The sequence below is a fragment of the Bos javanicus genome, chromosome 23, assembly GCF_032452875.1.
Source record: "Bos javanicus breed banteng chromosome 23, ARS-OSU_banteng_1.0, whole genome shotgun sequence".
Classification (NCBI taxonomy): Eukaryota; Metazoa; Chordata; class Mammalia; order Artiodactyla; family Bovidae; genus Bos; species Bos javanicus.
Window position 1 is genome coordinate 12,991,283 of NC_083890.1, and position 24,780 is coordinate 13,016,062.

The following is a 24,780-nucleotide window of genomic DNA, read 5'->3' on the forward strand; positions in this document are numbered from 1 at the left end:
TGTGCCTGGTCCCACCCGCCTCCTTGGGAAGTGCCCTGGGTTCCTGGCTCTGGGCTCTCTCTGGTTCCCCTCGGCCGCCCTGCCCCATCCTCAGACTTCATCCCTTGTTGATGATGCTCTTTGGCTACTTTGTTCCATAGCCCTGCTGCAGAAGAGCATCTGGAAAGGGGCTTTGATCAGTGTCCTGAGGGCAAGGCTGTAGAGAGCAGGCGCTGGGCCCAGGCCTCCCGACTCGCAGACCCTGGGCCCCACTGCCTGTCCCGCCAGGTTTTCTCTAGCCCCTGAGGGCCCAGCCGAGCAAACTCAGGTCCCCGCAGGGGGCAGGTGGGCCTGCCCTCAGTGTACTGCTCTTCCCTCCTACCCTTCCTTCCCTCTTCCACCAGAGCCCAGCCCTTCCCTGCTTGGCTTCCTCCCCTCCCAGGCCTCTTCATTCTGCAGGGGCATCAGACTGGCAGTGGGCAAAGCTGAAGAGCCCTGCAGCCAACTGGAGGGGTGGGTGGAGTTAGGCCATGAAGGGGAGCTCCGGGAAGGCGGTCCTCAGAGTGGAGGACTGTTTCTGTCCATTCTGGGAAATAGCATCAGCGTTGGAGTGCTGTCACCATGGTGACCTGAGGGCGGAAGCAATGGACGGAACGGTGTGATGTGTGCAGAGGTGCATGGATGGTGGGTGGAGACTTTGGGGGCTGGGACATACAGTGTTCCTGTGTGTCTCTGAGTGGGGCAGTGGGGGAGGGGACATACAGTGTTCCTGTGTGTCTCTGAGTGCGGCAGTGGGGGAGGGGGCAGTGGGGGAGGGGGCTCCAGTCTTTTTCCCGTCAGCTCATGCCCCAGCTTGGGACCCAGAGTCTGAGGGAGCAGAAGGGTAGGACCCAAGGGGACCCCCTCTTCCCACTCAGATCATCCTTTTCTTGAGGAATTGGGATGGGGAGATACAGAGAGACAGAGGAGCAAAGACAGAAGGACAGACAGAGTCACTGAGAGCCCAGAGCTCTGCTGTGATGCTAGGAGGCTCTCGGCGCAAGTGGGATGCTTGGGAAACACCTTTTAGCTTCATATGCAGATGCAGGAATTAAAATTAAGATGCTGATACAGCGCGGGAATCCCCAAAAGGCATGTCAGCCTCTGCTGTTGTCCACGGGTGGCTGGACACCCCCATAACCCACCAGAAGGAGGCCTCTCGGGGGAGGCATGTGACACATGAGGAAATCATCACTTCTCGGAGCCAGACTGTGTCTTCATTCAAGCCTTTTTCTCCAGCCTGTCTTGTTGATTTTCTAAATGGGAGAAAGATGAAGCCAGCAGGGAGTGTGTAATGTTTGCAAGCGGCAGAGCTGTGCGTGCATTTTTTTTAAGACTTCGTTAAAGAGATGCTGATGCATGAATGAAGTTCACCAGGTCTGGTTTTTAACATGAGTGAGCTCCCCTGTCGTGGGGTAGGGTCTCAGAAAAAGGCCAGCAGGGGGCTGGGGATGTCGAAGACAGGGGTGTCCAGATATGTGTGTGGCTCAGGGCATTGGCCTGTTCTTGCCTGGACAGCTTCCCTTGTCTCACTGATACACTGACTCTTTCACTTCATTCATTCCATTTTCACTGGGCATCTTCTATGTGACAGACTCGGTGCTATGTGCTGGAGCCTTGGGAAGCTGTCTGCCTCTTGTCCAGTCTCATGAAGGCCTGTTACTAAAGCAACATGGATGCTGGGTTATGTAAAAATAAATAGCTAAGGAGAAGGCTATCTGATGACCGTGCTGGTCAGCCATGAGCCAGTTGCTTCCTCCATGCTTGACCATCTGCACAGTCAAGTACAGTTGCTCCGGGAGTGCAAGCTGCTCGGTAGCTGCTGTTGAGTGGACATCCGTGTGTTGAGGATGTGGGTGATGGCAGCAGGAAAGGTGATGAAGTGGGTTCTGCCCTGGAAATGTGCTTCCCGAAGCCTCACATGCATACACATGGACTCCCCGCCACCACCTCACACACATCCTGGCCACGCAGCTTTAGACGCACTCTCTTATCCCTCTGGGACACCCACATCTCCATCCCTGAGAGGCACCAACAGAGACAGGCTTAGACGGAGTTGGTGCTGAGAGCCATTAGGCGGTGGGATTGCAGTCCTGTGTTCTAGTCCCACCTGTGGCCTGTTTAGCTGCTGATGCAGCTCCTCGTCAGTCACATGAGGATGGACCATCCAATTTAAAAAAAAAATTTTTTTTTAAGTGTTTAAAGACCCAGCTGTGCTGGGTCTTCGTTGCCACAGACCAGCTTTCTCAGTTGCGGTGAGCAGGGTCTACTCTAGTGGTGCACGGGCTTCTCACTGCGGTGTCTTCTCTTGTTGCAGAACACAGCTCTAGGTGTGCAGACTCAGTAGTTGTGGCCCACGGGCTTAGTTGCCCCGCAGCATGTGGAATCTTCCCAGACCGGGGATCAAACCCGTGTCCCCTACATTGGCAGGCAGATTCTTAATCACTGGACCAACAGCAAAGTCTGACAGTCCAATTGAAAGTCAGCGAACATATACTGAACTCCAGAGTGAGATGGTCACTGAGGCCCTGCAGATGAATTAGGTTCTGTGCTTAAGGAACTAGGGGCCAGTGTATTAGTTACCTATGACTGTGTAACAAAGGACCTCTCACTTAGATATGTAAAACACCAACTATATCTTGCAGTTTCTATGGTCAGAATTCCAGGTTCAACTGAGTTGCCTGCCTCAGGCTTAGGATCTCCAAGAGAGGTGTCATGGAGCTGTTGGCCAGGGAAGCTATCATCTCAAGGCTTAATGGATCAGAAGATCCACTTCCAAGCTCACTCCCAAGGTTGTTGGCAGGAAGCTCAGGTCTTTGCTATCTGTTGTCTGGAGGCCTCCATTCCTCACCACAATGGGCTCTCTGAGTGCCCACATGACCCAGCAGCTGGTGTCCCCCAGGGCAAGTGACCAGATTAAGAGATAAAGAGCCCAAGACCTGCCTTTTACAATCTTGAAGACCTTTTCTACCCTAATCTCAGAAATGGCATGCCATCACTTCTGCTGTATGTTGGTCACACAGACCAATCTGGATCCAGTGTGGACCGCACCCAGGTGTGAATACCAGGGGTGGGGTGATTGGGGGTCCTCCTAGAGGCCGTCTCCACACTACCCTGCCTCGTCCATGTGGGCAGTGTTGCAGTAGCTGGTGTTGCTGTGGCCACTGTGCATGGTCAGTTGGGCGGTTGGTGTCAAGGACGGGGCTCCTGTCTCTGCTCCAGGCTTCCACCCAGCCACGGGCAGCTGCATGGGGATTGGGGTGGGTGCCTGGAGGGGCTTTCAGTGCTACAGGAGTTGACTGAAATGGGTGTGTGGGCCCAGGCAGGGGTGGGTGGCATCAAAGAGTTGGCCCCTGGCCCGTGGGAGGGGGTGGACTGTGAGGAAAGTCATGGCGCCCATGTGGTGGGGACCGCTCTCTAGGGAGGAGTGTGGGGAGTTGGGAAGGGTGGCTCTTGCTGCCGCTTCTCTGAAGCACCCATGCCAGCCTAATTCTGTACCTGTTAGAAAACGTGGCCGGGGCCAGGCAAGGAGCAGGGCTGGAGGTGGGAGAGCCCGGACGGGGGCCTCTGGGTGTGTCGGGCAGGGCTCCGGCCTGCCAGCCCCTCTGCCCTCTCTCTCCCCCACCCTCTTAGGAGTCCCCCTGCTGTTTGTCATCCCCTGGGGCATCGTCAAGTACCTCTATGAGGACGAGGGGTGAGTGTCCTGCTCCGAGGGGCTGAGGGGTGTGCTGAGGTCACCGTCCTCAAACCCTATGGGATTCCTTGGCCCCTGGGGTGTGCAGTTACTGCCTCTTGGGAGGGTAAACTGAGGCACCAGGAGCTAAATTTATGAATTTAGTTCTGCAATCCCCCACCCTCCCCCTCCCTGGATTTGATGATGACAAGGGTGCTGGTCTGTGGGGGTAGGTGATGTCCCCCTAGGCTTTCCTGTGACAACTGTGAGTGAAATGTTCCTGTTATTTGTGTATGAAGCTGAGGACGCATGTGACTGTGATTGGAGGTTCATGAAGGGGCTGTGTGTATCTCTGTGTGTTTAGGACTGTGTGTGTGTGTGTGTGTGTGTGTGTGTGTGTGTATGTCAGTATGAGTGTGTGTATCCTGGGACTGGTTGTCGGGTGACTCCTGGTGGCAGTGTTTGTGTGGCTGTGTGTGTGTGTGTGTGTGTGACTTTGCATGCCCTTGTGTATGGGGCTGCCCGGTGCCTGCACTGGGAGCTGGGGGCTCTGTGTGCCCAAGCCGGGGCCTGTGTGTCTCTCTCCGCTCCAGCTGTTGGACCAGGAACTCCAACATGAATTACTGGCTCATAATCCGGCTGCCCATCCTCTTCGCCATCGGGGTGAGTGATGCTGTGGGCAGGTGGTGGGAGCTGCAGTGGGCCCGGGCGCTAAGGGAGGACGGGGTCGCGAGGGCGTTTTGAGAGGGCCTCCAGTCGCCCTCCCCTCTGCCCTGCAGGTGAACTTCCTCATCTTCGTCCGGGTCATCTGCATTGTGGTGTCCAAACTGCAGGCCAACCTCATGTGCAAGACAGACATCAAGTGCAGGTGACGTAGCGGAGTCTCCCTTGTCGGGCACGCTGAGCCCTTCGGGCACAGAGGGAGATCCTGGGTGCTGATCCCTATGTGCCCTTTCTTCCTCCACCCAGGCCTGGCTTGAGCCCTCAAGTCTTGTCTCACCCCTGTACCTGAGCAGCTCCTGGGCTTCTGTCTCCACCTCTACTTCCTCCCCTCCAGGCAGCCCGTCCCAGGGTATTTGGTGGGGGAGGGTTCTGTGACCCAGATGCCAGGCCTTGGTGGGTGCTGGGAGCGCTGAAGGGGGAGCAGAGTCCATGAGAGAGGTCCGGAATGATGTCGCTGCCCCACCCCGCAGGCTCGCCAAGTCCACGCTGACACTCATCCCCCTGCTGGGGACGCATGAGGTCATCTTCGCCTTCGTGATGGACGAGCACGCCCGGGGAGTGCTGCGCTTCGTCAAGCTGTTCACGGAGCTCTCCTTCACCTCCTTCCAGGTGACCTCGCGGCAGGGGCCCCAGTCCAGAAGTCCCAGGGTGGGGGCGGGGCGACACCAGCCTGCACCACCGAGGGGCAGCCCGGGGCCTGGGCTGAAAGCGGCCCTTCCCCAGGGGACGTGGTTAGAGCAGAGCCAGAGTCTCAGGTGCCCCGACACCTACCCAGTCTTCTCTGTGAGCGCACTGGATAAGAAGCCTTCCTGGATGTTACCTTGGGCACCCAGCCTGGCATAGCACCTGCCATCCCTTTCCTGGGCTGCTTGTTGGTGGCGGGTGCTTTACAGACATTGTGCAGCTCATCCTCCCAGAATACGAGGCAGTATGCTGGAGTCTCCCATTTTACAGAGGAGGAAACTGAGGCTCGGCAATGTTAAAACGAGATTTCCAGGTCACGTAGTTTCCAAAGCTGAGAACTGAGCCTCTCCACTAGTATTAGCTGTTGCTGGGGGTGGGGAGTCGAATATCAACAGGGGTGCAGAGATGTAAGAAACTGGCCCAACCCGTCAGATGTCTGTGTGGGCCCGTGTGTGTGCACGGACGCACATGTCCGCACACACAAACAGATCACGGATCTGGAGCACTGGGGCTCCTGAGTGAGCGAATAGTGCCGAGCAGGGAAAGTTCCATGTGGTAAGTGTATTTTCTCAGGTTGGGCCTCTTCCAGGAGAGGTTAGTTGAAGAAATTCTGCAGTTTCTGAGCAAGGGGCCTCCTCATTCCTCTGGAAATGAAAGGAGAAGGAACCCACTACCCCCATGCCTGGGCCTGCCTTGGCCGCCCAGTCTCAGGAGGGAGATGCTGAGGCTGGGGCCCCCTGGAGCTTCAGACCAGGCCTGCCTGCAGGGCGCCTCCCTCCTCTTCCTCCTGCTGACAAGACTCTTGTTTCCAGGGGCTGATGGTGGCCATCCTGTACTGCTTTGTCAACAACGAGGTAAGGCCTGTGGAGGGACGTGGACTCCTGGTGGGGCTGCTACACTGGCTGTCCTGGATGGTCCAGTGGGGTTGTCCGGGCTTCTCAGCTGCAATCGCTACTCACCCCACTAGGCACCGGCGCTCAGGGGGTGTCTTGTCCCTGTGTTGTTCCATCACCCTCTCTCTCTCTTCCCCCACCCAACATACACACACACACACGTGCGTGGACAGGATGCCCTAACATACACATGAGCTTGGGGAAGACACAGCCTCATGTACACATGACACAGCCTCTTGATGCTGGGGGTGGGAGTGGGGCAGGTGGGGTGTGAATGTCAGTGGGGGTGCAGAAATATAAGAAACTGGCCCCCAGTCCTCAGATGTCTTATGTGGGCCCATGCGTGTGCACTTGCGCACATGTGCACACACAAGTAGGTCACAGATCTTGAGCACTGAGGCCCTGAGGGAACAAATAGGGCTGGGCAGGGAAAATTCCATGTGATGTAAAGGGTGGTGACTGTTACAAGGCACATTCTTGGCGCCTTAAAAACCACCATCTCATTTGCTTGTCTCTGCCTCCCCCCAAAAAGCTTTCCTGCTGAAAGTCTGGTTTCGAGATTCTCATTTCTCTCATGTGAGAACGTTGAAGATCAGAGACAGTCTGAGACACACTCCAGGTCTGGCCTGGAAATAGTGCAGTGTCGGGATTGGGATGAATTCTTCCTGGAGAGAGAGAGAGCACCTTCAATATGTATAGGCCAGAGCCCCATCCACCACGGGAAAGGGGGTCTGCTCCTCCAGTGGATTATTGGTGGCTGGGGTGGGAGCAGGGGGGTCTTGCTGCCCAGATCCCCACTGACCTCTCCCCTCAGGCTGGTGCCATGGGGTCCAAGAGACCCTGCTTGGAGGGCCCAGAGCACCTGCCTTGCTCAGGCGCACCGCCTGGTTCCTTTCAACCATCCCCAGACGTCTCGGGCCCAGCTCCTCTGGACACACGGACAGACATGTCACCAAGCACTGTGGTTCCTGGGCTGAGCCCTCTGTCCGTAAGAGCTGTTCTCCAGACCCAGGGTTGCCATAGCAATACCGGATACTTGTGACCCTGGCATTGGGCCTGTGTGGCCACCAAGGCCTGCACTAGCTGCCAGCGGGCAGGGCATGGGCACAGGGGAGGAGGCCCGGGGGTGGCTTTGCTGTGGCTCTGGTGACTCAGGAGCCCGAGTGCTGGTCCCGGTTCTGCTCCTGCCCAGCTGTGTGAGCCCCCCCCCAACTCATCCCAATCCCCAGAGCCTGGCGTGGTGCCCGGCCCGGGGACCTGGGAGGCAGGGATGAGGGCCACCTGAGAGTGAGGAAGCATGCTGGCGGGAGCGCCAGGAGCCCAGGGTGTGTGTTGTCGTCTTCGTTGTTGGATCATGAAAGCTCAGTAGAAGAAGGAACCCGATGTTCGGTGCTCGTTTAGTCATTTATTCATTTGGCTCATTGAGAGAACACGTATGGAGTACCTGCTCTATGCCGGGCACTGTGCAAGCTCTGAGAGGAGGATGTGGTCCCAGTTCTCGTGGGGTACCTACCGAGATGGGGGAGACACGGCAGAAACAAGCGTGGCCTAAATAGTCCAAGTGGCAGGAGACGGAGGGTTAGGAGCCTGGCTGTAGAGTCAGCCCAGATCTAGGGTCAGATCCTGGCTGAGACTGGGAGAAATACTTAAATCTCTGCCCCTCAGTTTCCTTACCTTTGTGAAAGTATTTGTTGCTCAGTCGTGTCCGACTCTTTGCGACCCCATGGACTATAGCCCGCCAGGCTCCTCTCTCCATGGGATTCGCCAGGCAAGAATACTGGAGTGGGCTGCCATTCCCTTCTCTGGGGAATCTTCCCAACCCAGGGATGGAACCCAGGTCTCCTCCATTGCAGGCAGATTCTTTACTGTCTGAGCTACCAGGGAAGCCCTTCATTACCTTTAAGCAAGGACTAAGGAGCTGCTTCACAGGGTTGCTGTGAAAGTTAACAATCTATGGTGAATACTGGGGATATAGTAAGTGCCCTGTAAATGATGGTTTCTAATGACAATTGTCATTGGGGTGGGGAGCGCAGCAGAGGTTCATGGAAAGGGCTGAGGGAGAGGGAGGCAGAGGGGGACACAGTCCCAATCCTGTCCAATTCCCTGTATCTGTGAGGCCTCTCTAGTCCCTGAGTTGGCTTCCCAGGGATGTGCCTCAGTTGGCCGTCTCTCTTCTCATCTTCCCAGTGAAGGGCTGAGCCACAAGACTGGCCTTCCTGCGGCTACACAAGCAGAGGCCACTGCAGGACTCAGGCATCGTCATGCCAGCTATCAACACACGCATCACACTCACTCACCCAGGCAGTGAGCTGGCAAAGAGCCATGGTCAGTGGGTGGTGTCTGCTCAGCCTCCCTCCCTTACCCCAGCCCAGGCTCGGAGGTGCTGCCCGGGACCCGGGGACCATCCTGGCAGGCAGGCTCTGGGCCATCTCAGCTTCACTCAGTGCAGATAAAGTTCTTTTAAGAGATAGGCATGTGGCCATGCCAAGCACCTTGCTGGGCTTAGTGACATGGATGGCAGCCCTGCGGGAAGAGAAGGGGGGTGTTTGCACAGGGACCCATGGGATGTTGGCAGTGAGCCACGTACCCACAGTTGCTGGCAGCTGGCCACCCTGCTGGATGGAGCCCAAGAGGGCGGGCCTGGGCCCCAGACACTCTGGTGTGAGGAGTTCTGGTGGCACGTGTGGAGTGCATCAGAGAAGCTCTGGAAAGCAGATGTAGAGGCGTGTCCGCTGGCTGAGCTCTCTGGATGCCCTGGGCTGGCTGTACAGCTTCCAGCAGCCTCTCTGGGGGACTGGAATCACAGGAGCCAGCCGCAGCATCGCCACAGCCCTCAAGGGACTGGGGCTCTGCAGTGTTACTTGGATTGTATCTTTCTGCTCTAACCACGTGGGCTCCAAGCTTCCACCCTCTTGAGAAGGCTCTTGCTGATGGGGAGGGCTGAGTTCTGCTGAGTTGAGCACGGCAGCAGTTCTGCTTGGCCGAACTCACCTGGGCTGCACCCTCTGTGGGTTGAGTCCAGCTCCTGGCTGGGATTAGTTCAAAGCCAGGCTGAGAAGTCCTTATCCGCAGCCTGCTCTTTCAGGCTGCTTCTAGTCCCAGCCTCATTCTCCGCAGCTCCTCTGCCCTTCCGTCCTGGAGCCAGGATGAAAGCCCTTGGGGGAGTTTAGAGGGTCTGGTGTTGACACCGTGAGGGGCAGGGCAGGCTGTCCCTCTTCTCAGTCGTCCAAGAGGGCCCTGAAGTCAGACTCTCTCTTCTCCTTTTCTTCTCTCTCCACCTCCCTTCTCCCCACATCTCTCTGTCACTCCTTCTCTTCCGCCAACTGATACTGTGATGGATTGTGAAAGGTACTTAGCTGAGTCACAAGAGTTTAGAGATGCAAGAGACCAATTAGATCAGCAAAGCCCGTCTCCCTCCTGAGAAGAGCCAGAAAATAGGAGACGAGAAGAAACAATTTTATGGGGATATTAATTTAGGTGCCCGAAGCCCTTGACTTGTGTCTCTTAATATAATGCACTGGATTTTTTTCCCTCCCCTCCTAATGTAATCATGGGGCCATTTCGTGGGCAGTTGGTTTGTCTGATGGCCTCTGCTTTCCTCCTTTCCCCGCGGAAGGTCCAGATGGAGTTCCGGAAGAGCTGGGAGCGCTGGCAGCTGGAGCACCTGCACGTCCAGAGGGAGAACAGCATGAAGCCCTTCAAGTGTCCCACCAGCAGCCTGAGCTGCGGGGCCACAGCAGGCAGCAGCGTGTACGCAGCCTCCTGCCAGACCTCCTGCAGCTGAGACTCAGGCGCCTCCCTCCCTGTGGTCTCACTGCCGGCCTGGGCGGCCACCCCAGGTGGGAGAGACTCTCCCAGGGACTGGGGGGCAGGGGGCTGGGGGAGCACCAGAGGCACACACACTACTTCCCTGCGTTCCCGTCCCTAGCCCATCAGACAGGCAAATGGGCAGTGCCTCCTGGGACCTGAGGACACATTTTATTCCGAGGAGAAGCAACCTGTTAATTTGATCACTGTGGCGGGTGGAGAGGAAAAAGCAATTGCTGCTAAAACAAGGAGGATTTCTTCTCGTTAAGCCACAAGGCCCCTGGGGTTCCCCCAGAGAAGAACATCAGCCCCAGACTCAAACTCAAGGTCAATGGCTTATTAGTGGCCTTGTAAGAGAACATGGTTCTGCAAGAGGCGGATATGACCTCAGCTAAACACGGAGCTCGGGTAACGCCAGCCGACTCCACCTGCCTCCAGTTGGCATCACCACCCCCGCCTGCCTCCTCTTTAAGGGGCGCTGGGCACAGGCTTGTTGCCCCTCCTCTGGCCCCTCGTCTCACTGTCCACCCTCCAGTAGTGATTTCTAGAAGTGGTCATGGGGGTGGTGTTGAGAATGAACATCGAGAAGGTGCCTCACAGTTTCCCCTTTCTGGCTCCCACTTCTTCCTTGGGTGTTTGAGTTGCTTTGGCGCCTGCTCCCAGGGCAGGTTCACTGTGGAGGAGTCCAGCCCTGGGTGTGAGCTCTGACTCGTATTCTAGAGATGCTCAAGAATCCTGTGGGGCTCATCTAGGGGACTTTAGGAATGTCCCTGCTGGGACTGTAGATTACTCTCTACTGTTGGGAACCCACAGGCGCCGAGACAGAGAGACAGACAGCCTGCCCCTCTCCATGGAAATACTTTTTACCTGTGACCGGATTACCTATCTTGCATGGGTGTTTGAATGCGCTGTCTTAACTTTAGGGGGTGTGACCAAAAAGAGACTCTTCCAGAAATTCTACCAGTCCCCACCATGACCATGGGGGTGGGCTTCCCATCCCTTTGGTTACTTCCCTGTGAAATTCCCCCAACATGGGAGCGTGTATGTACTTTGCTCATTTCTCTGTCTTTGCTGTGAATAGTTTCTGTCTGCACAAACATGAAATTCTGAATTTTCCCAACTGGTGGAAACAAGCAGTAAGCCACAGTGATGGTTTTGGTGTTGTTTGGGGTTGTACCGTAGTTATTAATTTGACTCATCCATGCTTTGAGGTACTTCATGTTCACCCTGCCTCCAATCTCATCCCATAAATAATGAGCCTCAGGGAAGCTTAGGCAAAACCTTTCAATCTAGCCACGGAGGAAAAGCAGACATGTAGCACCACTGCAGAGACCCAGACAGAAGGGGAACAGCCATGCCACAGAGGCTGGCAACTGAGTTCATAGGTATAGAACGCAGAGCAGAAGAGAACCCTTGGGAGTTCACGTCTTCTGGGAGGGCAGAGGGAGAGTCTTCGGATGAATTCCTAAGGGAATTGATCTTTCCCTCCTATTTTTGAGTGGCAGGAACCCTCCCGCAGAGCCTTGTGCCAGACACACTCTCCTCTGCCCCTCCGAGAGGCACAGGATGTGCAGGGAAAATAATAATGGGACATAAAACACATCAAGCAGAAAACCTCTTATACTTCAGCTTCAGTGGAGTGTTGTGTCTATGTTAATAGGGAAGTTGAACCTCAGGCTAAAGAAAGGATTTGTGCAGGCTGCCTCTTTGAGAAAATGTGGAGAGCTGGGGGTGGGGACATGCCTGCCTCCCCAGTCAGGAGGGCAGACAGCCCCATCGGCATTGGTTTGCTCTTTGGAGGGGGGCTAGGGTGAGGAGAGCGCTGGTGGGTTTGATTGGGTGGGGTCCAGCTCTGGTGCAAGTATTTCCATTTTGGGTAAACTGGAAGATTTTTGAGAATCATTCATAAACTGTACAACAACGAAGAGACAGATTAATATTATTTTCAAGAAATAAATTTTTGAGGGGAAAGATTGTAGGGAGAAAGTGTTTAGTTAGGCACTTGGGAAGGAAGCTCAGACAATTTGGTTTTATGCTCTAAGTTCTTTTCCCAACGGGTACTGATTCCTAGTTGCAGAGTGCTCATCACACCCCAATTGCCCCAAGCCTTTTAACACCAAGCAGTGTTTTCCTTGTCAGATACATACCAGATGCTGAACTGAAGAAATATTTTCTTTGCTCTAAGACCCGCACTATTAATATTCATTTGAGTGGCAGTGCACTCTCTCCAAAGCTATTCCCAAGCTAAATATAGCTCTCTAACAGATCTGGGAACGATTGAATGCAGTGTGCTCAGAAATTCCTCTGGCTGTTTACATGCCTGGTGCCCAAAGTCTGGAGCTTGCCGAGAAAACTCTTGCTTGCCTCTGTCCTGGGGCAGGGTAAGGTGCTGTGTGTGTGAGCAGTGCAGCCAGGTCTGACTGTCATGAATAGAAGCTGAGTTCAGCACTCTGGCCAGCTCCCCACTGACCTTGTGAGGGGCTTAAACCATGTCAATTTATCTTTTTCATCTGAATCTTTGGAGCAGCTAAACCACAGAACTGAGACAAACCACTTACATTGCAAGGTTGCCTTCCCTTTAGAGCAGCTTTCCTGATTTGCAGGCATGATTTGCAGTCGCCTCAAGGCACTTTTATGCTGGAGAGTACAGCAGTGGAGTTCTCAGAGACTCAGCAGGGAAAGCTCCCGGACATCTCACTGCTCTGATCTGGAGAATTGAGGAGGGAAGCTTACAGAGGTGATCTGCCCAAGGTCACAGGGCTAGATGGTGGCTGAACTGGGAGAGGACCCAGGCCAACTTCTGCCTTCCATTCCAATGAAGCCTCTGGAAAGGATAGATGAAAAATAGAAATGGCCATTCAGGACACTCTCGGTGAAAGCTGGCAGTGTTGTGTGGAGTTTCTGTTAAAGAGAAAACACAGCAGCAAAAGAGACAAGTCGGTTGGCTCAGGTGCCGTTTCAGTGATTTATGCCCCTGAGAAGAGGGGAGGGTGTGCTTTGCTGTCATTCCACGTACCGCATTCATCCTTGTCTTCAAATTAAGAAATGAAATGCATTAGAGCTCAAGTGTACACAGAAGCAGCGAGGAGCCATTCCAGAGAGCAAATCCAGCGCTCTTTTAATGGGTTAGCTTAGTGTTTTCCTGATGCACCTGTGCTCGTTTGAGAAGTTGTGTGTTCTGATAGCCCTGCAGAGTGGACTAAAAGAACCTAAAGAAGGACCTAACAACCTGACCCTCAGCATTGCCTCTCTAGTACTCCCTGAAGTTGGAGAAGACTAGCAAGCCTGGACAGAGAAGGCAATGGCACCCCACTCCAGTACTCTTGCCTAGAAAATCCCATGGACAGAGGAGCCTGGTAGGCTGTGGTCCATGGGGTCGCTAAGAGTCAGACATGACTGAGCGACTTCACTTTCACTTTTCACTCTCATGCATTGGAGAAGGAAATGGCAACCCACTCCAGTGTTCTTGCCTGGAGAATCCCAGGGATGGGCGAGCCTGGTGGGCTGCCGTCTATGGGGTCATACAGAATCGGACACGACTGAAGCGACTTAGCAGCAGCAGCAGCAAGCCTGGAAAAGGTGGCACAGCTGCCATCGAGGGCAAATAGAGTCGGTTCACATACAGGTCCCCAAAGGCTTGGTTACCTTATCTGTGTGGGCCATGTTTCAGCAGCTCCTGTCCCTACTTCTTCTTCTGTTTCTTCTAGAAGACTGTATGTGTGTGTGTGTGTATTTTTTCCTGTGCATAGCAGTATAAAGTTAGAGATGAATCCAGAATCATTCCCCCTCCCCACTGTGAAGGTCAGGGGACTGCGCAACAGGGGGGCGAGAATGGTGGGAGCCTGAGCTAGATGCTTTCTCTCCATGCACAGACAGAGCTCCCATTACTGCTAATGCCTGCAACGTGCTCAGGGAAGGCAAGATACACTCCGAAGGTTTATTTTCCCCCCACTGAATTGATTCTAATCCACAGTGCTGACCCTGCTTTTGGCTCCTCCGAGGAGCGAGGAGCCAAAAGCTATAAAAGACATGTCGGCTCCCTCCGCTAAGACAGCTATATGAATGACAGGCTAAATACACAACAGAAACCAAATTAGTATCAATTCTTTTTTTTTTTTTTTCCTTTTCTTGGCTGCAGCAAGTTTTCTTGGGGAAAAACATGACCCAATGTGAGAAACTTCTGCAGATAGCATCACCATGCCCCCGTGGAGTTATCTGCTGACTCAAAGCAGCTCTGCGCCCCCCCACGCTGAGGGCCCTATCAAGGAAGCGTTGTTAAGCAGTATAATTTGAAACATTTAACACCACAGTGTATCCACGGTATCTATAATTACTTCTGCTCTGTCTGTGGATACAGATTGGCAGGAAGCAGATAAGTATAATTGTTTTCCAATTAACTCTCTAAGTCTTTTGGACTTGGCCTGTATCTGAGTCTATCTGAGGAGTGAGTTTTCCCTCTTCCCCTTCTGCCATTCTAGCCGGTTTTTTGGGATCTCATCCAGCAAGGGAACATTCTCCCCTTGAAGCATCCGACCTCTTCCCCAGCACAACATTTACCCCCTCTCACCTCCCGTCCCTGCGGTGGGCTCCCCACGCTTCTCCTTGGCTGCATCAGTAAGAGGTGAGCCCACCGGTAAGAGGTGAGCCCACCAGCTGTGCCAGGAGTGCCATGCTCTTGACTGCGACCAATTTCGGGGTACAGCTAGGAGTGGGGCACAGTCAGGGCTGAAGTCACATACCGCATCCTGCACTCTAGTGCAGTAAGGAGGGCTGCAGCCAGTAGCGTGGATCCTAACTTACATTGGGATTAAGCAACCTTTCCTGATGGGGCCTGTCACAGCTCTCACAGCCCAGACAATCTAGTGTGACTGATTATCTCTGCGTCAGTGCAATCTGGGAGAAAAAAATATATATATAAATGAGAATATTTGGATTTGGCGGGGGGTGGGGGTGGGGGGAGCTCTCAGCCAAGTTTGGAACATACAACATGTTAGGTGTTGAGGCTTCTCTGCAAGGGGAGCCAGTGAGAGTAGTCAGGAAGGGGCAAGATTCGTAGCTGACAGACAGGGCTCGACCTTGCCAAATGGTTCATGCGTTACTTCCAAATCTGCATTTCCTCTAAGCTTCTCCCACTAAAAATAATCATCATACCCTCAGAGCAGATAAGCCTGAACATTTTGCAGCAGGGGGTGGTGGATGCAGAGCTGAGATGCACCAAGAGGAAGGTGAGTGAAGCTCTCGGGAGGGACGAAACGGAATTTCTGTCTTCAGTTCTCTTGGGGGATGTTGTACTTCATGAATGTTTAAACAAGGTAATCTTCATGCGATTTCTTAATATATAAACTCATGTAAAATATGACCCGTGACTACAGGTAGCAAATGTGTACGGCATGTAATTCATGTACAGATGCGAATGGATTCACACTCTCTCCTAATCTGCCTTGTAAGTCAAATAAAAACCTGTCCTTACTGTGTCTCTCCCGCTCTTCCTTGGGGGGAGGTTTCCTGCATTGTCAACCCAGGTGACTCACAGTGTAGCAGGAAAACACAAAAGATGCCATTTCCAACCCCAGGGGAGGAAAAATTCTGGCTCATTACTCATATCGTGATTTTCATCTTCAAAGCACTTACCAAGTACTAATTTATCCATCGAAGCCTTTCTGCAGGGACTGCAGTGTCATTTAATTAGAGAAGTCGGGTGGTCGAGTGGCTTACACAATGACTGGCAGCCAAATGGATGTGCATTCTAATTCTGCTCATTCATTTGATCTCCTGTCTAAATGAACTCAGTCCATTATATCCATCTTTTAAAAAAAGCACAAACCGTGTTTGCGAAGCGGCCACAGAATTTGAATAGAGCTGCCCGTTAACAGATTCATCTTTGGAAAAATGAACTTTTCCCCTAATTTGTGACTCGCTCTCACAGAAGAGCAGGGGAATTGCAGGTTCTCCCTAAGCCCGCCACCATTTCAGTCACCCCCCTCTTCCCCCCCCCCGCCCCACCCCCGGCTTAAAGATCACTACACTACTTATCCAAATGTCTCCGTAAACACAGCTCTCTTTTAGACAAGCTGTGGGAATTGTCCCTTTCAGGCATAATAGTCCTAAATCTGAGTCTGAGAGCAAACTACAGATACAGCCAGCTCCTGAGACGTGCAGGCAGAACATCTGTGTTTGAGTTGTCTGTACCAATGGTGCTTTCAGCCTCTTTCCCTCCTCTGTTGACAGTCTCATCTTTCTGGGTCTTTGCTCTGCCACTCAGCAGGAGCAAGATGGAGCCAGGAGGGTTCCTCTCCCTTGCCAACCCCCAGGAAAACACCTGCCCAAACCAGTAATGACCACCACATTTTTGCGACATGACAGTCACAATGATGCAGGGAAAGGGTGCACGGTGGCTTAACAGGGCTTAGCTCCAGCCTAAAGAAAGCGCAAGCAGAGCTGCCCACTCTGCTGAGGGCCAGCCCTGGAGGAAATAAGTGAGAATTCCTGGCCCCCAGACCCATCTGTGTTCACATGTGATATGAAGCCACATTCCAGGGATGGATCCCCACCGGTGGGGATAAGTGAGTTCCACACAGAATTTGTGAAGGATCTCACTCATCTGCCAAGAGTGCTGACATTCCCCAAGGAGCAGGAATCCCCCTGCCCCAACCCAGGGTCTTCTGTTACTATCCTCTCAAAAGACTATGCCGTAAACATGCTGTTCAGTATCTTTCAACCTCTCCCCACCTTTCTTCCTTCCCTCTGTCTTGCTCTTACACACACATTTCTCTAAAGAGAAATACTGAAAACAGGTCTCCCTTGCCAGAAACAGTGGGGGAGAAAAAACCGAAGTACAAACTGGACTAGATGACAGATATAGCCAGGGAACTGGAGAATAGGGAAAGATAGATTCCAGACGGGGACAAGGAAGGAGAAAAAACTGGGTATCCCCAAGGGTGGGAAGGACAGGTGGGAAAGAGACAATGAAGAGATGGAACATGAACAAAGTGAATAATGAAAAACAGCAGGCTGCTTAAATGTGAAGAAGAGCCGTAGTAAAGAGGAGAGGAAATTGCAGAGGTACAAAAAAGAATAAGGATTGCAGTGGTGAGCTCCAGTGGGCCAAGTCGGGGGCCGTCTAGTCAATGTTATTAACTCCTTTTTCCATAAATCTGAGCTCTTCCCCTGGAGAGTTCTCTAATCCCAAGCTGTGATAGATTATTTTCTTTGGTACAAAGGCTTATTTTAACTAACATAATGATTTTAGAAAAAGACCCACAGCCTAGAGCAAATGCAATAAAAAAAAAAAAAAAATTTCCCCCTACTGATCCAGGGCTCCAGTGTGAGAATGAATTACTGTGGCTCTTCCTCATGTAGGACCTATAATAGACCTCAGAATTTATCGGTGTTACAACCTCCAAGAATAAAATCAATAGTTGAGAATTATAAACACTGAGTAGTCCCATGCCAAAGGATGGGAGCTCTCTGGGGCTGAAGCAGGCTGGTAACACCTGGAGAGATTGCAAGGAGTTTTTTCTTTCTTTCTTTTTAAACTTTCACTATCTCTAGGATGAAAGAGCAAGGACTTAAATGTTTACAGAAGCGTTTCAGTTCCAAAGACCTAAGGTGCAGTTAGAAATACAGTTCAAGACTTGGGAACGCAAGTTTAATAGCTACAAAGAAAAGGCCATGGTTATCCTGCCTTTTAGGCCCATTCTTCAACAATCTATAACCATCTGTGTACATTTCTGGCTTAAAAAGACTAGTGTTTTATTGCCATGTATTTTGTCCCCCAGAAATTTCAGAACCTTCAGAATTCCTAGGAGACTGAATTTACTATTTTTATTGAACCCCACCCCCACCCTGGGTACCTGCTAATTAGACGCCATTTTACAATGAAGACAAACTCTTGGGAGTCCCTTGGACTGCAAGGAGATCCAACCAGTCCATTCTAAAGGAGATCAGTCCTGGGTGTTCATCAGAAGGACTGATGCTAAAGCTGGAACTCCAGTACTTTGGCCACCTCATGCGAAGAGTTGACTCATTGGAAAAGACTCTGATGCTGGGAGGGATTGGGGGCAGGAGGAGAAGGGGACGACAGAGGATGAGATGGCTGGATGGCATCACCGACTCAATGGACATGAGTTTGAGTGAACTCCGGGAGTTGGTGATGGACAGGGAGGCCTGGCATGCTGCGATTCATGGGGTCGCAGAGAGTTGGACACGACTGAGCGACTGAACTGAGCTGAACTTACAATGAAACTGGCTTCCCCAATGGCTCAGCGGTAAAGATTCTGCCTGCAATGTAAGAGACTTACAGGAGAAGCAGGTTCGATTCCTGGGTCGGGAAGATGCCCTGGAGGAGGAAATGGCAACCCACTCCAGTGTTCTTGCCCAGGAAATCCCATAGACAGAGGAGTCTGGCAGGCTGTAGTCCCTGGGGTCACAAAGAGTCAGACATGACTGAGCAACTAAACAACATACAATGAAACTACATTCAAGGTCTCTCATCTTTTGAACCCTGGTACAGGAAGCAGAGAGTAGAGAACATATACCCAAGTAAGGATATCTCACTCTGGTTATACTAAATCAACGTCTTTCCAATAGCATCCTTTGGAAAGATACAGTTAACAGTACAGTTGAAAAGGCATCGTATGTGCTTTCATATCATAGAGTCATGTCGCCTTCAGAACGCAGTATAGTTCTTGAGCATAATTTCTTAGCAATCAAGAAAAACATCCACCACACCATATTTTACATAAGACATTTACAAAAACACCTTCTTTTAGAAACTGGTAAAGATCATGAAGACTGCCAATCAAGGTATGATGGGACCACAAGCTCAGAAAAGATGCCATGTCCGTGGAGTCTTAGCATCACCTGCAACCACAGTTCTCTCACATTCTCCTGCCTTGAACTCTTCCTGCTTTTCAGATACAGCCTCTCTTCTAGCAGGATGGGTCCCTTGCCTTTCAGGTCCCTTCACTGGATTAATCCTGGTGTCACTCTTTACATTAGAAATGCAACAGCTCTTGAGATACTTTGCACCCGTGGTGTAGATCCCTTGAGAATATGTCAAGTCACCCGATTTCCAGCATTGGTGTCATCTCCATGAAGTGTGGCACACACATTCTGCATCAGCCACGCACATGGAGAGACTTTGCTCAGCTGCACTCAAAGTGGTGCACTAATATAGACTTCCTAAGGCTCCAGCAGGAAGATCACTGACCCCCAGAGTGGACTCTAGGATCTGACATCTCTCTCCTCCCTCGGGCTGTATCCTCCAAAGTTACCAGCTCCTGACATGAATTTCCTCTCTGATCACCTCCCAGTTTCCCTGTTCACTTTGTACTGACCAGCCTTGTAGCTTCCTCTGTTTCTGGGAAACATGCAAATTTTCTAGGAAATTCTCCTCTTTCCATAAATAGTTCTGTGAAAATTACATATGAGGCAGAACTTATAATCTATAGGAAGAGCCAAAAACATGAATGAGGATCTAGAAAAAGCAATTCTTTCACATTGCCCTGTGCCAGGTCACCATATGATATGTTTGACACTGCCAAACTCAGCCTAAATCTCAGGGGAAAAGTCATTAGAGGAATGCAATGAAAACAAACTCTGCATAGCAAAGCTATTTCTGTACACAGAGATTGTTCACTGTAAATGGACTGCAACACATGGAAAAGATACTCTGAAAAAAATACATTTTCTGGCTATAAACACACATGCTTTTCTCTAGCGGATACCAAAATGTGATCAATATTATTAGTAAAGCAACTCCATGAAGTATTTATCACAGGAGAGAGGAGGGGGGAAAATGGAGATATGGGAGCAGAGTTCTATTTTTTTTAATTAATTCATTCAACCATTCATTCATTTTTGGTTGTGTTGGGTCTTCATTGCTGTGTAAGTTGTGGTGAGTGCAGGCTTCTCACTGTGATGGCTTCTCTTGTTGTGAAGCATGTGGGCTTCAGTAGTTGGGGTGACTAGTCAGTTGCCCCATGGCAGGTGGGATCTTCCCAAACCAAGGATGGAACCATGACCCCTGCATTAGTGGCAGACTCTTAACCAGTGGACCATCAGGGAAGCCCCAGAGCTCTATTTTAGATTGGGTAGTCAGAGAAAGCCATTCTGATGACATGACATCTGAGAGACCTGAACGGAGTAAGGGAACAAGTCCTAGGATCATCTGGGGAAGTCAGTTCTAAGCAAACAGCCTAAAGCCTAAGTCTATTTAGTGTGTTAAGAGAGCAGGAGCTGGCAAACTATGGCCCACCACTGGTTTTTATACATAAAGTTTTATTGACACACTCATTTGTTCACATCCATTCTATGGCTGCTTTGGCTCCACAATGGCAAAGTTGAGTAGTCAAGACTATTTACTGTCTGGCTTTTTATTTTTTAGTATTCCAAACTTCTGTGTAGAATGAATATTAAAGAGGTAACTATAACTGGGAAAGGCAGGCAGGGGCCAGATCACTTAGGGCCTGGTAAGATAAACCCATCTACCAAACAAAAGACACATCTCCAAGGGTAAGGACTGCAGATGTCATTGACAAATTCGGGTTCAAAGGCTTCTCTCCACCAACTCACAATGCTCCAGTGTGGTGAAATGAAAGTATGTGTGACAAAAACCAAAGCAGACAGTTCACATTTGACTTCCTTTGGCTTAGGCATCACGTTTTTCTGCCAGCTGGGTGAGTTCTTTGTCTTTTTTCCCCCCAACAAAGCTCAGACATGGACAAGCACAGTGCTGACCCCTTCAACTGCAATACTGCCTGCTAAGTCTAGAGAGAGGGTTTTATTTTAAAGTCTGTGTATAAATCACTCTGATAGCTTTCTTGGCCTTTCCCAGGACCTCTGATGAGTTCTTTCCTCTGTGAATCTTAAAGTGAAGAGAAAGTCTGAAAAAGTAGTACAAGTGGTTCAGACAACATTCCAGTGGAATACCCAGCTGTGGATATGACTGGTGATAGAAGCAAGGTCTGATGCTGTAAAGAGCAATATTGCATAGGAACCTGGAATGTCAGGTCCATGAATCAAGGCAAATTGGAAGTGGTCAAACAAGAGATGGCAAGAGTGAATGTCGACATTCTAGGTATCAGCGAACTGAAATGGACTGGAATGGGTGAATTTAACTCAGATTACCATTATATCTACTACTGTGGGCAGGAATCCCTCAGAAGAAATTAAGTAGCCATCATGGTCAACAAAAGAGTCCAAAATGCAGTACTTGGATGCAATCTCAAAAACGACAGAATGATCTCTGTTCATTTCCAAGGCAAACCATTCAATATCACAGTAATCCAAGTCTATGCCCCAACCAGTAACACTGAAGAAGCTGAAGTGGAATGGTTCTATGAAGACCTATAAGACCTTTTAGAACTAACACCCAAAAAAGATGTCCTTTTCATTATAGGGGACTGGAATGCAAAAGTAGGAAGTCAAGAAACACCTGGAGTAACAGGCAAATTTGGCCTTGGAATACGGAATGAAGCAGGGCAAAGACTAATAGAGTTTTGCCAAGAAAATGCACTGGTCATAACAAACACCCTCTTCCAACAACACAAGAGAAGACTCTATACATGGACATCACCAGATGGTCAACACTGAAATCAGATTGATTATATTCTTTGCAGCCAAAGATGGAGAAGCTCTATACAGTCAGCAAAAACAAGACCAGGAGCTGATTGTGGCTCAGATCATGAACTCCTTATTGCCAAATTCAGACTGAAATTGAAGAAAGTAGGGAAAACCACTAGACCATTCAGGTATGACCTAAATCAAATCCCTTATGATTATACAGTGGAAGTGAGAAATAGATTTAAGGGCCTAGATCTGATAGATAGAGTGCCTGATGAACTATGGACTGAGGTTCGTGACATTGTACAGGAGACAGGGATCAAGACCATTCCCATAGAAAAGAAATGCAAAAAAGCAAAATGGCTGTCTGGGGAGGCCTTACAAATAGCTGTGAAAAGAAGAGACGCGAAAAGCAAAGGAGAAAAGGAAAGATATAAACATCTGAATGCAGAGTTCCAAAGAATAGCAAGAAGAGATAAGAAAGCCTTCTTCAGCAATCAATGCAAAGAAATAGAGGAAAACAACAGAATGAGAAAGACTAGGGATCTCTTCAAGAAAATCAGAGATACCAAAGGAACATTTCATGCAAAGATGAGCTCGATAAAGGACAGAAATGGTAAGGACCTAACAAAAGCAGAAGATATTAAGAAGAGATGGCAAGAATACACAGAAGAACTGTGCAAAAAAGATCTTCACGACCCAGATAATCACAATGGTGTGATCACTGACCTAGAACCAGACATCCTGGAATGTGAAGTCAAGTGGGCCTTAGAAAGCATCACTACGAACAAAGCTAGTGGAGGTGATGGAATTCCAGTTGAGCTATTCCAAATCCTGAAAGATGATGCTGTGAAAGTGCTGCACCCAATATGCCAGCAAATTTGGAAAACTCAGCAGTGGCCACAGGACTGGAAAAGGTCAGTTTTCATTCCAATCCCAAAGAAAGGCAATGCCAATGAATGCTCAAACTACTGCACAATTGCACTCATCTCACACGCTAGTAAAGTAATACTCAAAATTCTCCAAGCCAGGCTTCAGCAATATGTGAACCGTAAACTTCCTGATGTTCAAGCTGGTTTTAGAAAAGGCAGAGGAACTAGAGATCAAATGGCCAACATCCGCTGGATCATGGAAAAAGCAAGAGAGTTCCAGAAAAACATCTATTTCTGCTTTATTGACTATGCCAAAGCCTTTGACTGTGTGGATCACAAGAAACTGTGGAAAATTCTGAAAGAGATGGGAATACCAGACCACCTGATCTGCCTCTTGAGAAATTTGTATGCAGGTCAGGAAGCAACAGTTAGAAATGGACGTGGAACAACAGACTGGTTCCAAATAGGAAAAGGAGTACGTCAAGGCTGTATATTCTCACCCTGCTTATTTAACTTCTATGCAGAGTACATCATGAGAAACGCTGGACTGGAAGAAACACAAACTGGAATCAAGATTGCCAGGAGAAATATCAATAACCTCAGATATGCAGATGACACCACCCTTATGGCAGAAAGTGAAGAGGAACTCAAAAGCCTCTTGATGAAAGTGAAAGTGGAGAGTGAAAAAGTTGGCTTAAAGCTCAACATTCAGAAGACAATGATCATGGCATCTGGTCCCATCACTTCATGGGAAGTAGATGGGGAAACAGTGGAAACAGTGTCAGACTTTATTTTTCTGGGCTCCAACATCACTGCAAATGGTGACTGCAGCCATGAAATTAAAAGACGCTTACTCCTTGGAAGGAAAGTTATGACCAACCTAGATAGCATATTCAAAAGCAGAGACATTACTTTGCCAACAAAGGTTCGTCTAATCAAGGCTATGGTTTTTCCAGTGGTCATGTATGGATGTGAGAGTTGGACTGTGAAGAAAGCTGAGCGCCAAAGAATTGATGCTTTTGAACTGTGGAGTTGGAGAAGACTCTTGAGAGTCCCTTGGACTGCAAGGAGATCCAACCAGTTCATTTTGAAGGAGATCAACCCTGGGATTTCTTTGGAAGGAATGATGCTAAAGCTGAAACTCCAGTACTTTGGCCACCTCATGCGAAGAGCTGACTCATTGGAAAAGACTCTGATGCTGGGAGGGATTGGGGGCAGGAGGAGAAGGGGATGACAGAGGATGAGATGGTTGGATGGCATCACTGACTCGATGGACGTGAGCATCAGTGAACTCCTGGAGTTTGTGATGGACAGGGAGGCTTGGTGAGCTGCGATTCGTGGGGTCCCAAAGAGTCGGACTCGACTGAGCGACTGATCTGATCTGATCTGAAGGGACCCACGACTTAAGAGCTGCAGCTCTATGCTACCCTCTAGTGGCAAGATGCTCCATGGCACCCCCGGCCCCACCCTGCCTCCTGTCCCTCACGGTGGACACAGACTGGAGAGGCTCATTTACGTGTCCCCAGCAGCACCACGCTCAGAGCAGCTGCAAATATTTGCTGGCAAATAGGTCAATAGTGTGAGTGGCAGGAAATAAAAACACATAGTTAAAATTTTACTTTCTGCCTAACTGATTCTGCCAACTGTGTAACTCTTCCTAGGTTTTTTTCTTTTTTTGGCACAGTTTGTGAGTTTAGTCTTAACGCATAGATCAGTCAAAAGGCAAATGTGAAAAACTTTCTGGACTTGATGCACGATCCTAATAGCACAAGATATACATGCCTAAATCATCACTGGTAAAATGCCAGAGATTCTGAGAAATGTCACTGCACCCACCAACTGGGACATTCGCGTCATCCAGATCCTGCACCTGCAGAATGGGTCAGGGATAGCTCGAAAATGGTTATCCCAGAGGTACAATCTGATGATTCAGCCCAAAGACAAGAGATGACTAAGAGGACTAAGTAATGGCTTACCAATTGGGAGGGTACTCTGTGCCCACTGAGATTAGAAGAAGAAGAAATAACCGGGGGCTGCTCAAGCCCTTTCAGGAAAGAACTTCCTAACTAGTGCCTGAACTTGTACCTGGATTTGTCTTCTTCTGGAAAATTCCATGGACAGAGGAGCCTGGTAGGCTGCAGTCCCTGGGGTCGCTAGGAGTCAGACACGACTGAGCGACTTCACTTTCACTTTTCACTTTCATGCATTGGAGAAGGAAATGGCAACCCACTCCAGTGTTCTTAGCAGCAGCAGCAGCAGGAAAGAAAATGTTTAGTCAGGAATAAAACGCAGCCCTGACCAAGGCAGGGGTGAAAGTCGCTCAGTCGTGTCTGACTCTGCAACCCCATACAGTCCATAGAATTCTCCAAGCCAGAATACTGGAGTGGGTGGCCTATCCCTTCTCCAGGGGACCTTCCCGACCCAGGAATCGAACCAGGGTCTCCTGCATTGCAGATGGATTCTTTACCAACTGAGCTATGAGGGAAGGCAGGGGTAGGGGATGCATTCGAGGCCATTTTGGGGGTTCTTCCAGCCCTACAAGTTA

At 50.3% G+C, this 24,780-nt stretch overlaps 1 protein-coding gene across 1 annotated transcript in view; it reads left to right on the forward strand.

Moving 5' to 3' along the window:
- GLP1R (glucagon like peptide 1 receptor) overlaps positions 1 to 15,272 on the forward strand; it is a 40,389-nt gene extending 25,117 nt beyond the window's left edge. Inside the window, exons 8-13 of the mRNA XM_061398068.1 lie at positions 3,652 to 3,712; positions 4,285 to 4,354; positions 4,471 to 4,559; positions 4,885 to 5,023; positions 5,911 to 5,952; positions 9,608 to 15,272. Of these exons, the coding sequence (XP_061254052.1) occupies positions 3,652 to 3,712; positions 4,285 to 4,354; positions 4,471 to 4,559; positions 4,885 to 5,023; positions 5,911 to 5,952; positions 9,608 to 9,775 (569 nt within the window). The 3' untranslated portion in view covers positions 9,776 to 15,272. The remainder of the gene's footprint in view (positions 1 to 3,651; positions 3,713 to 4,284; positions 4,355 to 4,470; positions 4,560 to 4,884; positions 5,024 to 5,910; positions 5,953 to 9,607) is intronic.
- The last annotated feature ends 9,508 nt before the right edge of the window (positions 15,273 to 24,780 follow it).